The sequence below is a fragment of the Peromyscus californicus genome, unplaced genomic scaffold (genome assembly GCF_007827085.1).
Source record: "Peromyscus californicus insignis strain IS unplaced genomic scaffold, ASM782708v3 Scaffold_8__1_contigs__length_139910024, whole genome shotgun sequence".
Classification (NCBI taxonomy): Eukaryota; Metazoa; Chordata; class Mammalia; order Rodentia; family Cricetidae; genus Peromyscus; species Peromyscus californicus.
In genome coordinates this window covers 74422419-74438428 of record NW_026294606.1, presented here as the reverse complement: position 1 = coordinate 74438428, position 16010 = coordinate 74422419, and the positions used below count along the sequence as shown (strand labels likewise).

The following is a 16010-nucleotide window of genomic DNA, read 5'->3' as shown; positions in this document are numbered from 1 at the left end:
CTCTAGTAGACTCAAATAGCATCTTTCAAGTAAAGAATTATTGTCTGTAAATAAAGATAGTTTGATTTCTTCCTTTCCTATTTTTATTCCATTTATGTCTTTCTTTTGTCTAGTTGATATAGCTAAGACTTAAAGAATCATATTGAATAAGAAAGGGGAGAGTAGGCATCCTTGTCTAGTTTTTCATTTTAGATGAAATTCTCTTAGTTTGTCTTAATTTAATACAGTATTGACTATAGACTTGTTGTATAGAGCCTTTATTATTTTGAGGTGTATCTATCTGTTCTGAAAGCTTTTTATCATGAAGGCATGATGAAAATTTTAAATACCTTTGCAGTGTCAACTGAAATAATTATATGGTTGCTATTCTTAAATTTATTCATATGGTATAGAGACAGTTTTAAGGCAGAATTCAGGAACAATTAAGGCAGCAATATGATGCAGTATGGTTTATTGGTCTACTTGAAGGAAGAATCAACATAAAATTGGTCTACTTAAAGGAAGAATCAACACTAAGTTAGTATGTGACCTACAATGATAGTTTCATGTAGGTGTTGTGATTTTCTGCAACAGAACACCATAGAAACATGTGGAGAAGACACAATAATTATAGGAGGATACTGAAGGCTGTGTATTTACACTGTTTAAGACCAATTTCCATGTGATTAAGAAATGTACCCCAAGGATCTGAGCTGGAAGCCTCTTCTCTGAGGACTGGCTTTCATAGTACCAGAAAGTGTCATTTAAGCTACCAAGAAGGGAAGCAGCCAGTAGTCCTGCCCAGCTGTGATGACTATGAACCACAATGATGACCAGCATGTCATAATAGCTGTAAGGATGCAGTAGTGCCGTATGCATACTCTGATGGTAATCAACAGCTCTCTAATCAGACTCAAAGTCTACCCCGACAAGAGGGAGATCATTCTTGGTACTAGAAACATTGCTAAGCACTTGGGGCTAGTGAAGTCATGGATCTTGGAGAACCTATGACTATACCTTTACTAAGCTCGCATAAATGCCAACTACATTTTAAATATTGATTATTATATCCACAGATGGGTGTGGGTCTCACTCCTCATCAAAGAAGCATCTGTTTGAGACCCATCTGCACTGAGACCCATTGCAGACAATCACAACTGATCAAGTTGCAGAGAACACATGACTATGGGTTGCCCAGATCCACCTGATGCATCTGTAAGACAGCTCCTGGATTGGAGGCCCATGAATCACAGCAGAAGATGGGGCAGAAAGACTGTAGGTACTGGAAGAACAGGAAGTGTGCTGTGAGACTGAGTCTCCTAGAAATGTTATTGAAGCTGCATCCACAAAGTCACATCAACATGACTGCCTAACAAAAGACAACCATTGGACATGCTAACATGGAAAGGGGAAATTTCACAGATCGCAACCCCAAAGAACTTCAGGCAACTTGGAAATTCTGAGGGTGGGAGAGATTGTCTTCTATTCATTCTTTGTTTAGCAGATTATATCTCAATTCCTGGAAAGTGAGATAGTCTACCTCCTGGGCTGATCAAAGTACCACATATGTTCCATTTTCTTCCTCAGAAAAGATTAAAATAATAAAGGATTTGTAAATATAGAAATGACAGTAACTAGATACAAGACTAGCAGTAAAACTCTAAACCACTCTATAATAATAATCTGAACAATAATAATTTGCATTGATCAGATCACTATTCCAGTATTCATGGATAAAAGAAAATGTATTAGAAAATAAACAACCATGCTTTATTCTTTTGTGCTAAAAAAATATCTCAAAACAAGGTCAAAGAAGGCAAATAAAGTGATGTCATATAAGATCCTCTTTCACAATTTTCTTAACATTATTTGTTTATCAAAAATCTTTAGGTTAATTCCTGGTATATTTCCAGAGGCAATGAAGTCAAAATACACTGGAAATACCAACACATTTGAATTTATTGTGGTGCTATTAAAACCTAGGGGATCAGGCTAGGTCTCTATCAGCAGAATGGGTAAAGAAAATGTGGCCTATACACATAGTTGAGTATTAGTCATCCATAAAGATGAAATACATCATTCTCAAAAAATGGATGGGAATGAAGGTCATCATAAGCTGGACTCAGCAAGACACCTGGTACATGTTCTTCTTCATACATGTAGATGATGAAATGAAGTAGGAGAAAGAAACTGGGATTAAGAGGGTTGATCAAAGGGACGAGCTAGAGACAGAGACAAATAATGGACATGTGTATAGAAATGTCACAGAGAAACCCACAAATCTACATAATCAATATGAGTTCATTAAAAAGATATTTGCATATGCACATGAAAATCACAGAATTATCTAAGGAACATAAATTGAAAAAATAAAGAAAACTAAATCTTTTTAAAGTATCTAAGATAATGCTTTAAATACTCAATGCTTTCTGTAGGACATAAAGGACAGTTAATCAAATCACATAGTCCCTCAAAACTCATCAATTTGTGCTATGTTCTCTATCTAGGACAAGGGAGTAAACGGTTTATTTAAGTCATATGGCTACCAACAAATAATAGTGGGCTCACTGTTGAACTGTTGGATGGTACTTAAGTTCACGGTCATTTAATGTTCTTCATTCTGTGAGAACAGATGCCAGAATTTGTGCATGCTACTACACTCAGCACTGAAGGTAATGTTTACACACACTGGACACTCAGGAAATGCTTACTAACGATGAAAGTGCTTTCTGAAAAGAGTGGATTAGCTAATCACCCAATGTTCCATTCTTCATGCTCTCAAACCATCTAAGAATTCATACAGATGATATTTTTCTAGATGCTAGACACGAACTATAAAAACGCATTAAGAATATGTGATTACAGATGACTTTGGCACTTTGTAGGCAAATATGTGCAAACCATGCCACTGATGTTTGATTTGTAAATCTCAGCTCCTCTGCAGACAGAATGTCAATGTGCTGTGCTGATGCTTAGGCACCCTTGAATATGAAGCTTGGAACTTTCAGATAAAATGGATATGTTCTAAAGAAAAATGGCAAAGACTGAGCCTTGGAAAAAATATAGGATTGGATTGTGGAAGAAAGTGATCACTACATTTATAGGATATTTGAAGAATATTAAATATTCACCTCTAAACAAGCCTGTCAAAGCAAATTGTCAGTGTGTGAACAGTGTGTAACCTATTTGCTAATTTTAATTTTGTTACCTTGACAACAGAAGAACATTAAACTGCTTGAAAGTTATACATACATCTATATATTTCATATATACATAAATATATGTCTTACTGATACAGACTAAAATACATGTAAACTCTAGACTAATAAGCAAAGCATAACACACTTCTTCAATATGGTTATTAACATCCTATTCAAAGTGACATTGACATTGGATGTGATACCTAAAGGGAATCCCAAACCCATGGCCATAAAATAGGCTTTAAGAAAACTGCACCCACCATGGAGCTCTAGAAAGCAGCCAACCCTATCACACAACCTGGAGCCCAGAGGTTGCAAAGCAGACAATCGGACCAAGCTATTACTCTGCAGCCCAGAGTACAGAAATAGCTGCTTCCTCCTATCCTGCAGTTTTCAAACAGTTTGTCCTGAAGAGCAGTTTCTGGGCCTGGAAAACCATACCCTCCCAGTCTTGACTATGAAAGCCATTCTCAAACTTCACAATACATTCTCCTGGACCCTCAGTTATTGAGCCAGAAATTGAAGGCATCTATCTATCTCTCAGACCAAAAAGTCTGCTTTTGCTGATTTAAGGCAAGCCAAGTCTATTTTATTTTCTTCTACTGTGTTAATGCTTACAATACCAGGAAAACCATAGAAATAGACACAATTTAAAAACTGTAAAATGGGAAGAATTTATCAAACTATAAACTTCAGAAGGTCCTTTTTAAATTTTAATTTTATATACATTCCAAGGTTTCCTCAATAAGTATGCCACATTTTTGTGATAAAAATGTTTTAATACTATGAGCTCACTGGGCAAATGTAAAGCCCTAAGTTCATATCTTCAGCACCCACAAAGAAGTCAGGGATAGTGGTATATGCCTGTAACCCCAGTGCTGGGAACTTGAGGGGTAGGGTGAGACCTGGCAATCCCAGGGACTTGTTGTTCAATGTTCCTGGCTCAGAAAGAGGCCCTGTCCCAAAACATAAGGTGGACAGCACTGGAGGAGAGACACCCTCGTCATCTTCTGTCTTCCACATTTCCATGCACAAGCACATGTGTGTGCACATACATATATAAATACACATCACACATAAACCACACACTACACATACACTACACCATATACACATCATATGCACCATACCCTCACACACACATATCACATACATATAAATCACACACACACACATACACATACCACACATGCACACACACATACACACACACACACACACACACATACACATACCGCACATAGACACACACATACACACACACACACTACACATGCATATACACCGCCATACATCACCACACACACACACCACACATGCACATACACCATATCTCTCACACACACACACACACACACACACACACATACACACATTATGTCTTTTTATACACAATAAGTTGACTTTGTCAAGTAAAATTTTGTTCCAAATCACAGAGAACTAGTAAATCTACCACTGTTAAAAATCTTTGAAAATTTTCCATCCTCTAGACTGGTAATGTCCTTTTTTTTTTTTTTCTTTTTTTTTTTTTTTTTTGGTTTTTCGAGACAGGGTTTCTCTGTGTAGCTTTGTGCCTCTCCTGGAACTCACTTGGTAGCCCAGGCTGGCCTTGAACTCACAGAGATCCACCTGGCTCTGCCTCCCGAGAGCTGGGATTAAAGGTGTGCGCCACCACCGCCCGGCTAGACTGGTAATGTTCTGAATCTCAGATTTTTGTTATTTTTTTATTGTGTTGTAATTTAACTTTTACATAAAAGTTCCAAGAGAGTACAAAGTAATTTCATGTAGCACAAATCTTAAATGGTCTTATTAATTAAAAAAACAAAAAAGCTCGGGAGCCAGGTGGTGGGATGAATTCTGAAAGATTAGAGAAGCAGAACAAGCCACAGCTAACCTAACCTCGACAACTCCTCATCTGGTCCTGTTTCCTCAAACTGGAAGCTTCTGAGTCCTCATCTGAATGGATCTCAGCTGAACAGCTGCTAAAAGCCTCAAGGCTTAAAAAAAAAAACTTTAGTTCCTGGTCCTCACGCCTTATATACCTTTCTGCTCCCTGCCATCACTTTCTGGGATTAAAGGCGTGTGTCTTTCCCTAGTAAGACATGAGATCTCAAGTCCTGGGATTAAAGGTGTGTGCCACCATGCCTGGCTCTGTTTCCAGTGTGGCCTTGAACTCACAGAGATCTGGATGGATCTCTGCCTCCGGAACACTAGGATTAAAGGCATGTACTACCACTGCCTAAACTCTATGTGTAATATAGTAGCTGTTCTGTTCTCTGACCCCCAGATAAGTTTATTGAGGTGCACAAAATATCAACCACAATTTCATATTTTTTACCTGGAGTCATGAGTTATTTACGTGCTAATATTCTCATATTCTTTCAACAGAAGTTTTAAGTGTTATTTGTATGATATTTTGGGTGTAGGCTGGATACACTGTGTCTTCACACACAAACATTTCAGTTTGTGTGTACTAATGAGAGGCCCCTCCTTGTATAAAGCAGGGTACAATTTCAAAATTAAGAGAATGAATACAGATCCATCGTAATTATCTTGGTGTAGCCCATATCAAAATCTTACCATATGTCACAACAGTACTCATTGTAGCTACTTTTCTCCATCCAAGATGAAATCCAGGATGTGATGGATTCCACTGCCACTTTTTCAGTCTCTGGTCTGGAACACTTCTTTGACCTCTTTAACCCCTAGCTCCCCAAATATTTGACCTTTTATAGACAGTCCCTCAGTGTATGGCTGCTAGCTGCTGCCTCATGACTATGTTTGGAGTATTGACTCTTGGTGGGTATGCCATACACCTAGGGCTAGGTCCTTCTCAGAGCATCACTGTGAGAGGCCCAAGGCATCACCTGGTGCCAGGACCTGGAGACTCTTGCTTCGGGAGCTTGTGGCTTACAAGCTTCTGGAATGTAGGATACTCTTTACTTTGAAAATCATACATGATCAAACACCACAGCTAGAGAGAAAACTCATCAGTTAAGAGAACTTGTTGCTTTTGCAGGGGACCTGAGTTCAGTTCCCAGCACCATCAAAGCAGTTCACAGTCATCCATGGCTGCAGTTCCAGGAATTCTGACCCTGTGGGTACTGGCACATATACACATGTGCAAGCAAAGCACTTTCATGTATAAAATAAAGAAATCCTTTTTGAAAATATTAAACCCCTTGTTTCTCAGCAAAGTTTGCTAAATTTGAATTATCCAAGTTTTATTTTTAAGATTCTGAAGGCTATGTCTCCTTTTTAGAGCCTTGTGGTTTTTGTTAGATAAGTAATGCATCTTTACACAAAAAGAGAAAACAAACAGGAAAATAGAAAACAAAAACAAAAAATAATTACAAGATGCAAGGAGAAGGATCACTAAAATATTTGTAAACAAACTTACAGATATTCTGTCTAACACAAGGAGCTGCTGTGTAAATTACTGGTAGTTATATTTACTTAAGAAACAACTGTTGATGTATGTGAATCTCTACATAGTAGTTTACTAAAGTAAAATAATATAAGCAACAAAATAGATGAGTTGGGAGAATGACATAGCAACATATAATTTCAGGTCATGGGCAAGTAGGAAGATGTTTGTAGATTGGAACGTTACACCTCAAAACACGGAGTCATAGGACAGGGCAACCTGAAAACCTCTGAGACTAGGAAATCTGCTCCCGTGCTGGGAGGTGTTACCCATACCCGCTCAAGGGGACAAATATGGATGGAAGAGGAGAAGAAAGAGAGAGAATGCAAGCTTCCAATAACATTGACAGACATGTTTTCGAGAATTCTGGGTGCTAACCACTATGGTTAGAATGTTGTTATTTATCACCTCATTTTCATCCTTATAAAAATTCCATAAAGCAAGTGATATCCCATTTTACATATAATATATAATATAATATAATGTAATATAATATAACCAAACTTAAATAACTTGGCCAAGGCACAATTCAAGTAAATCATTGTTCACAGTTCAAACTTAGGACCTATTCCAAAGGCTATGTGTTTAATTGTTATCTGACACTACAGGTAGAAGCTTACATCTCAGATTAGTGACCCCAGCAGCCCTGCATGGATGAAAATGTACCCAAATACTTGATAGCACAGCCACAGAGCCACAAAGTAAGCAGCCATCTCAAGTAAAACTGGCCCCACTGGTAGAGCTAGATCTGACCTGAAACCTGTTTCCTGTGGTCTAGTTTCCACGGTCCCAGAAAATACTATGTAAGGCGCCAAGGGAAAAGAGCAATTAAACAGTTCTACCCAACTGCACAAAAATTAACAGCACGGCAAGATGTGCATCAAAGTTCAATAAATTCCACTTACATGTTGGTGACAACCAAGGGCTGTCTACTTGGACATGAGGCCACTAAACAGGAGGGAAATCATGCCTGGTACTGGAAATGTGCCACTTACCTGGCTAGACATTGACCATATAGTCATAGCAAAGACCCTATTACCACCACTGTACTCCATCAGCATAATCCCGTACTACATTCTAAAGCTTATCCTTATACCCACAGCTAAGTGTAGCTGTTGTCTGTCATCAGCCTGTCCTCGCTCAGCTCAGAGCTGCCCTTGGCCTCAGCACTCGGCATTCCTGCATTTTGCCTTTTGCAAAGAACTTCTTTTTTTTCTTCCTGAACAACTTATTTTAAAAGCTCTAGTTCCTTTCTTGTCTGTCTCCTATACCATGTGCTTTTCATATCAGTAGCCCTGGAGGGAGGTAAATGACAGATTGCCATCTTAGTTATGGGTCATTGGCAACTTGGGCTGTCTTTGAAGTCAATCTGAAAGGCAAGAAATATAACTGAGAAGCTGGTAGCAATCCACACAGAGCACAGAATAGATTAGTATTGAGATGGAATCCATACTAATCTGGATGAATTTGGGGGTGTAGGGTGTGAGAACATCATGAGTTTGCATTTTATCAACCTGGAAGTGAACAGCCTGGATTTGAGGAGACAGCTGTACATCAGGACTTAGTTTTTTCTGAAACCATGCTATCTCAAGATGTCAGCTCCTATTAGCTCACATGACTACCGATTTCCAAAGAGATGCCTAGACCCAGGTCTCAGGGCTGTCAGCTTAATTTCAAATCACATCATTTAGACATACCCTGGTTGGTCTTTACAAGCCCCTGTCTACTGTGCACTTAGGTCTAAATAAAGGTTCCTATGTCGCTCCACATTTTGAAAGGGTTTTTAACACTTACATTTGCATTTTCTCCAAAAGATCAGGACCACAGGATAGCTCTCCTCTCCAGAGAGCAAATAGACTGCATATGGGACTGTGGAATCCTTTTCTAGGCTAAAGCCTGGAAATGTTATCTTTGCAGTGCAGTCTTTCTGCTTTCTGGGGCTTGTTCTCTCTGTCAGGCAACTGGCCAGTCTCCCTCTGATGCCTCTGCACTCCTGTGTGTTCCTTCTTAGTGCCCTCCCCTTGTGGCACCATTGCTACAGACTAGATGGCCACGTCCTCCTGATAAAACTCATTCTCCAAAGTTCTACCCTAAGTCACTAGTTATCCCAGCATAACACAAAATTTAAAATATAGTGCCAATGGGCCTTAAGGATTATCTCACCATATGCATCACCAGTAGTATTAGTGTGTGTGTGTGTGTGTGTGTGTGTGTGTGTGTGTGTGTGTGTGTGTGTGTGAGATACATATATGATTCATCCAACTATGTCTATGGACTACTTCTTATATGCCATGGACTTGGCTAAAGACTTTACATGTTCAATACCTTCTTTACATTTGGCCTAAAGATTACACAAGGTCATTCCTTACCAAATGAATATCACTTCAGGAGAAAATAGAAAAAAACAAGCCACATTCAGAAAGACAAATACCATATTTTCATATGCAGAATGTGGGACATACATACATATATACATCTATATGACATGAAAGTAGAAAATCTATTATTTGAGGGGATGAAAGGGAATTAATGAGAAGAGGGAGAAGTGTAGGGGGGCAATAGAGGAAAAGACAAATGTCATATTTTGTCTTATGCAGAATCTAGATTTTACATACATATATATTGCACATAACATTAAAGCAAAGAGGGAGCAAGGGGATCAGTGGGGGAAGAGAGAGGGTAAAAGAGGGTAATGAATACAGAATGTTTATGTATGAAAGGGCTACAAAGAAACCCATTATTTTGTGTGCTGATTTTAGATAATACAATTTTAAAAGTACGAAAGTAACTTCTCCTATAATTTTCTGAATTACTATGATTAAATAATTAATGACTAAAAATTAACATATTACAATGTGCAGTCATGTGGTATATTCTAATACTTAGTAAGGAGTATAATGAAAACCTGCGTAGACCTTGGATGATAATATTCATTTTCCTGGCCAGAGTGCTAGACTTTTTCTTTAGGAAAGTAAGTGATTAAATGGTCAATTTTCATGCAACCTGACAAGGCCATCAGGAAAGATGTATTTGGTCTAAATGGACTTTATGGACTTCAAATTTTAACAATAACTGGCTTCCTGCTCTGTCACTAAGCAAAGTCAATCACAGTTAAGTATATGCTGAGGTCAAAGCTATACTCAACTATAGATCATCTTTCCAAAAACTGTGGCCTCCTTTCTCTGAAACAGTATACACAACATGGGAGGTAGACATAAAAAAATAAAATCAGCTTGTTCTTAGAGAGTGGGTCTAGTCTATAATTAAAAAAGAAGCAAAAACCCAGCTTTTGAAATAAGGGGGAAAGTAGGAGTGTGCAAATTAAATAAAGCTAAGTTGTTAAAGGTTAGCCAGTTTCTCCTGGCGGTGTTATAAGCAAGTGGCGCAGTCATTTTCTGGTCCCACAATATTTAGATGTTTTATTTCAGTCACACAGTGGGAGCTGAGAACAAATGTGGGTAAACCAGACACAAAATACCAAATACCTTCACACGACACAAGCTAAACATACCCCCTTCCCCTTCAGTGCTGAATCATGAGTTATGTCTGGACCAGAGCTGTGAAGAATACCACGGTAGTTCTGGCATTGTGGTGGCTGGGTACACACACACACACACACACACACACACACACACACACACACACACACACACACACCAGAAAAGCATCAACTTCCTAAAACCATTATCAGCATGGTTGTATGCTTTCTATGGCCTCAAAGGAACTTCTAGAAACCTGAGAGCTTGAAATATTTGTTATTTCCTTGTTTCTGGCAATTAGAATCTGAGCAGAGTATACCTGGGTTTCCAACTGCAGATCTGGTCACGCTGGAATCAAGACATCTGGTTAGGTCACACTCTCACTGGGAACTCAAGTCCTCTAACAGCTCAGGTTGTGGAACTCAACTGAAATCCCTGTCTTCTTGAAGGCTGTCAGTGAAGTCTGCCTCAAGTCCCAACCTACATTCTCACAGCAAGATAACTTCTCTCTTCAAATCAGTACAAGTCTCTCTCTGTATGTCTCTGTGTGTGTGTCTCTCTCTGTCTCTATCCATCCATCTATCTATCTATCTATCTATCTATCTATCTATCTATCTATCTATGTATCTATCTATCTATCTATCTATCATCTATATATCCACCTATCAGCTATCTATCTGTCTGTCTGTCTGTCTCTGTGTGTGTGTGTGTGTGTGTGTGTGTGTGTGTGTCCTAGTCTACGTGTGTATGCACTCTCTTTCCTTTCCTCTCTGTCTTCTACAACAGGTTCTATCTTATGTCACAGTGCAACCATAGGCAGTGTCTCAGCAAGGGGACTGACTCTTTCATTGTGCTTACAAGCCCCACCACACATAAACACAGGACTTATGATGTATGTGTATGTAGAAGACGGAACCGTCCAAAATTCTGCCTACACCTATTACTCAGAACAAGAGTTAAACATGACTGGGGAACCAAGAAGTAAAATGTAAATAGATTCCAGACTCAAGAAGGAGGTTTCCTAAGAGGAAGAAAACAGTCTATTAATAAACCTATAAATGTCTAAATTCATAGAGGAAAACTGCCAGGATAGAGTTTCAAATGTACCCTTTAATATTGCCTACTAGATATGCAAATTACCACAGATAGCAGTCACAGAGTGCCAAAGATTAATGGATAACTGTATGAAGGAGGCATATGCCTAATTTTTAGCAGCCTCTAAATCCAATTTCCCATGAAATCCCCACATTTTTACCAACTACATTCCTTTTCATCAGGTATGTCCAATAGCTGGTCAAAAGTCAATATGGCTATATAAAATTTTTTATATTACAGACAGAATAAAACTCAGTGTTCAGATTGCAACACTAACATTCTCTGGAGTAGGCATAAAGTGAACAGATGATGAAGTTTCGCTGCTAGTATATAAACCCTGTATAATCACCCACTTTGGGTATGAATAGGCCTGCCAATACAAGGGTTCCTTCTCTCCTTTGACCGTGGACATTGTACAGCAAAGTGAGAGAAGAGTCACTCCCACAATCACATGCTGTTAGAGGAAGTTGGACGAGCAGGATGGGAGGGTCCTCTGGTGGCTGTAAGGGAGTTAAGTAGGAATGTGTGAGCGGCAATGTGTGAGCAGAAAACGACAGACCATGATGGAACTTTTAGAACTGAGAATAACTCCACACAAACGTTCAGCCACAAAATTAGGAGCTCTGATTGTGAAGATCTGAATTCCTCAGACAATCTAAAAGGCTTCAAGGATTACCTTCAGCCTCAGAAATCACACCTGTGAAATCTTTAATTTGGTGAGACACTAGTCCATAACTGGCAACCTGATCCATGGAAATTGAATGATAACAACTGTGTGTTGTTAAGCTGCTCGCTGGTAACTGTCCATGCACTATTGAAAAGTAACATATAATAAATTCACAAATAAAATAAAGGGGCAGAATAAGCTTTAGAAACTTTCTAGTAACAATTCTCAAAAATTAAACCTTAAAGGGTCATCTCCAAGAGCTATAACACCTTCAGGCTTTTAAATGTCTTGAAAACTAAAAAATTCCCTAAGCACATGTCTTCATGAACAGTCACCCGAGCACTGAAAATGACAAACCCAAACAAAAATCCTCTAAGTGATTCAAGAAGGCCAAGCCAATGAGCATTTGATCTTGTAACTTCAACAAGGTTAAACAGGAGTCTGAATGACGGTCAGCAGATGTGTTATGTGTGTGTGAACACGCATGCACAGAGGCAAAGAACACTTACTCTGAAAGTTGTTCACGGAGAAGACACGGGGATGATAGAATCCTGCTTTGCAAATGCACTGATAGGCTCCAAGCACGAATCCTAGGCCTTTGATTGGCATACACTACAGAGAAGAAAAGATAGCAATATAATTGATCACAGTGTTGCTCACAAACGCAAAGACTCACATATATTTATTGTTGCAAATGTTATCAGAACCAGCCATTTTCTATAAATAAAATGTTTTGTTTTTGAACTTCTGTTTTAGGTTTGTTTGCCAGCAGCCATTTTTTTTTTTAAAGTAACGAAGTTCCCTTTCTAAGCATAAACTGTTGTAGCCAACCTTTCACGCATTCAGTTGTCTCAAGCATTCTGAGACATAGTTTCTGTTTAGACCTCTCAGAGCATCTTACTGCTTCAAGAACTATTTCAAAACCCATATGAATATTTGATAAGTCATTCCACAGTGGCTGTTCATGTCAAAGGAAGTATGGGGAGGTGAGTACATGGGTTCAAAAAAGCTGAGGCACAGAAATCACTTTTCTGACTTAAATATTCATTAGATTTCATCCTTGAATCAAACTAACACAAATTGTTGAGGGAAAATGCAGTAAATTTTAAGATGTAAATATAAAGGAGAAGAATCTAGATAAAGTAATGATCCCAAAGGTTTGGTACCTAACATCCGTTTTATAGATAAATATTCTCCATATTCATAAAAAGAAAGCCTGTGACCAGCTGTGCAAAGTTAAAACTTCTAAGCAGTAAAAGTGAAAAGACGGTTTTCTAATGCAGAAGTTTTTAAGATAAAATACTAAATAATTTAAATAATAATTCTATAGTCTAAGCTTAAAATGTATGAGCATCAAGACCCATTTGGTGTATTGTGAAAACATCAGGAAATGAAATGCATTTATGTATTTTGATTTTCTAAGACAGAGATAGAGCAGAAACATCTTGAAATGGCCTCCACAAACACGTTCCTTCATGAATACCCCTTTTCCCACTTTGGTTTTATCCTTTGAGGTCCTCCACCCCCCTTTTTTTCCTTGGAATACAAACTTACATGCAATTGTATTTGTGGAATAGACTGATTCAGGGGGATCACAAACTGAAGACCTGTCTGGGCTACACAGTAAGTTCAGGGTCACTGTAGTTAAGTTGGCAATGCCTTGCATCAAATAAAGTCTACAAAGGACTGGGGATGTAGCTCAGTGGTGCAGCACTTTCCAAGCATGAGCAAGAGCCAAGACTCAGCCTCAAGTACTGCAAGAACATAGGTTCTTGGCTCAAAGGAAAATAACATGTCAGGCGAGCGCCAGGCAATTCAACTAAGTTAACTGGTATTTACAAAATAACTGCTGTGCACACAGAGACCACCTACAGGACCCAGTGGACAAATTACACGCTATTTGCAATGATCCAGTCACATTCCAGGCAACTACAGAGTAGGCCAAATCATATTTCTGAACTTTATAAACAGAAGAACAAGTACAACATTTACTTTGGAGACTTAACAGAATTATGGCAACATTATATTGTACATGGTCAGTCATAAGTGGAGATTTGAATTCCGACTTGATCATATCTAACCATGTGGACTTAAGCTCATTCTCTGAACTCTCTCACCCATAATTTTTGTTTTAATTTGTGAGAACATTCATTCAGTGAGACAGACATACATACAGTTTGAAGGAGGTGGAGCTACCAAAATATTCCAATCTACTAAGTAGAAGGAAGAGGAAAAAAATTATGTTGACAAACCTTTTGAGAAGTAAAAGTGACAAGAGAAACATTAAGAATGGAGTTGCCAGCTGGGCCTCATGCCACACACCTGTGATCTCTGCTACAAGGAAGACTGAGGCAAGAAGATGGCAAGGTCAAGGCTTGCATGAACTATAAATCAAGTTTAAAACTAGTCTGTGCAACTTAATGAAACTGTCTCAAAATAAAAATTAAAAAGAAGGCAGATACGTTAGACTACCCACTTAGCAGACACAAGGCCATGAGTTGGACCCCAGTACCACATAATAACAATAACAACAATAATAATAACAACAACAACAATAATAATGGCGTTGTCGTCAACTGATCCAGTAAAGACAGATAGAGTAGGCTGGGGAAAAGATCACTTTAGTTTAGCAGTGCTAACTGTGGAAGTACTTATTTGAAATTTAATTGTAGATCACAAATTCTTGAACAGGAAAAGACACAAACAGCATGGTATTTAGGAAAGGTGTCTTGCCCATGTAATTTGGAAGTGAACTGCACAGAGATGACAGGTAAAGCAGTAAGTAAGATCTAGCAAGCCTGAATCACTAATGGAGCACTCACAGGCAAGGAAGGAAAGAAGACTAGAAACATGAGCCGTCAATCCCTTGGCCTGTTGTTCACTCACTGATCACCAGGGTCACTTTAGCTGGCTGGGCTAACTATGTGTCTGCCCCTTTCCTGACTCAGTACTCCACATGTCCCCATCCCCCAGAAGCTTCCAACCAGACTAAGACAACTTTCTCTACTGGAGAACAATATTTTTCTCTGCTGGAATTTGAAGGTTAATGGTATTTATTAAGACAGTACTAATTTCTTGATGTTACTACTCAACAGTAGAACACCAATCCATGGAGAATTATTAAAGCTTAGGGCAAATTTGAAAGTTTATTGCAATAAAAGTATTTCTGGACTACTAAGCTAACTTCAGAGCTGATATAACATTGGAAGTTTTTTAAAAATGTAGTTGATTAAATAAATACTGCCAAATAAAAAAGCCCTTGGACAACAATAACAAAAAAGGTACCCTAATTTTGTTACAGAAAACAGAAGCATGAATCCTTAATTACCTCAAAGTTTTTATTCTGCTCTTACTTCAATCTCAACTGAGAGAAGCAACTTTTAGTTAGTTGAATCCATAAGTGTCCTATCCTCTTGTTCTGGCTCCCCCTCCAATATGGCGGTGCCTATAGGAACTGGATTGCTACAGTCACATAGCATCGTCACCTTGGAGTGTAAGTGGCCTTCACTTATTCTTCTAGTAAGGATTGTGACTTTGCAGCCAACTTGCATCATTTGCCTATTCTATCTACCACTGCCAGTTCTTTGTTCATCTCCCAACTAAAAAATCACACATTTTCAAGATTAGGAAATCACATGGTAAATTTGGTTCTGAAAGTCCCCTGTGACATAGAGAATGTGCAACTGATGCTTCTCCTTTGGGAGCTGAGAAGATGCCTTTTTGACTTTTTTCTCCTTGGGAATGTAGAATATCAACACAGATGCTAACTTAACACAGGATAAAACCTTCCAAATTGTATGCGAATACTCATGTACGATATTCACTTTAGATATTGGTGGTGTTTATTTGAGATATTAAAGTCTAAACCTTCCGAGTACATCTTCTGAATGTCAAAAAGAGTGGATGCAGGAAAGCAGCATGTCGTACATGAGGCAGCTGTTCTGTGAGCAACCTTTGACAGACATTGAGCTTCCGTTTCAGAGTGACAGTCATTTGGTGAGTGAGGACGCACTCACCTGATGACGCTCACTAAGCTGTCTGTTCAGCTTTGCTAGAGGCGGGCTGAGGATGTAGCTCTGGTGATGTGAACTTGCATTGCATGCACGGGACCCTGAGTTCAGTTGCAACAGTGCAGAGATTTATCATGGAGCATCCCACACTAA

General features: G+C 38.7%; 1 protein-coding gene across 1 annotated transcript in view; it reads right to left on the bottom strand.

Moving 5' to 3' along the window:
* The window catches only part of Gpr158 (G protein-coupled receptor 158), a 366630-nt gene that overhangs the window by 172915 nt on the left and 177705 nt on the right, over positions 1 to 16010 (bottom strand). The window contains exon 3 of the mRNA XM_052728877.1: positions 12357 to 12459. Coding sequence (XP_052584837.1) covers positions 12357 to 12459 — 103 coding nt within the window. The remainder of the gene's footprint in view (positions 1 to 12356; positions 12460 to 16010) is intronic.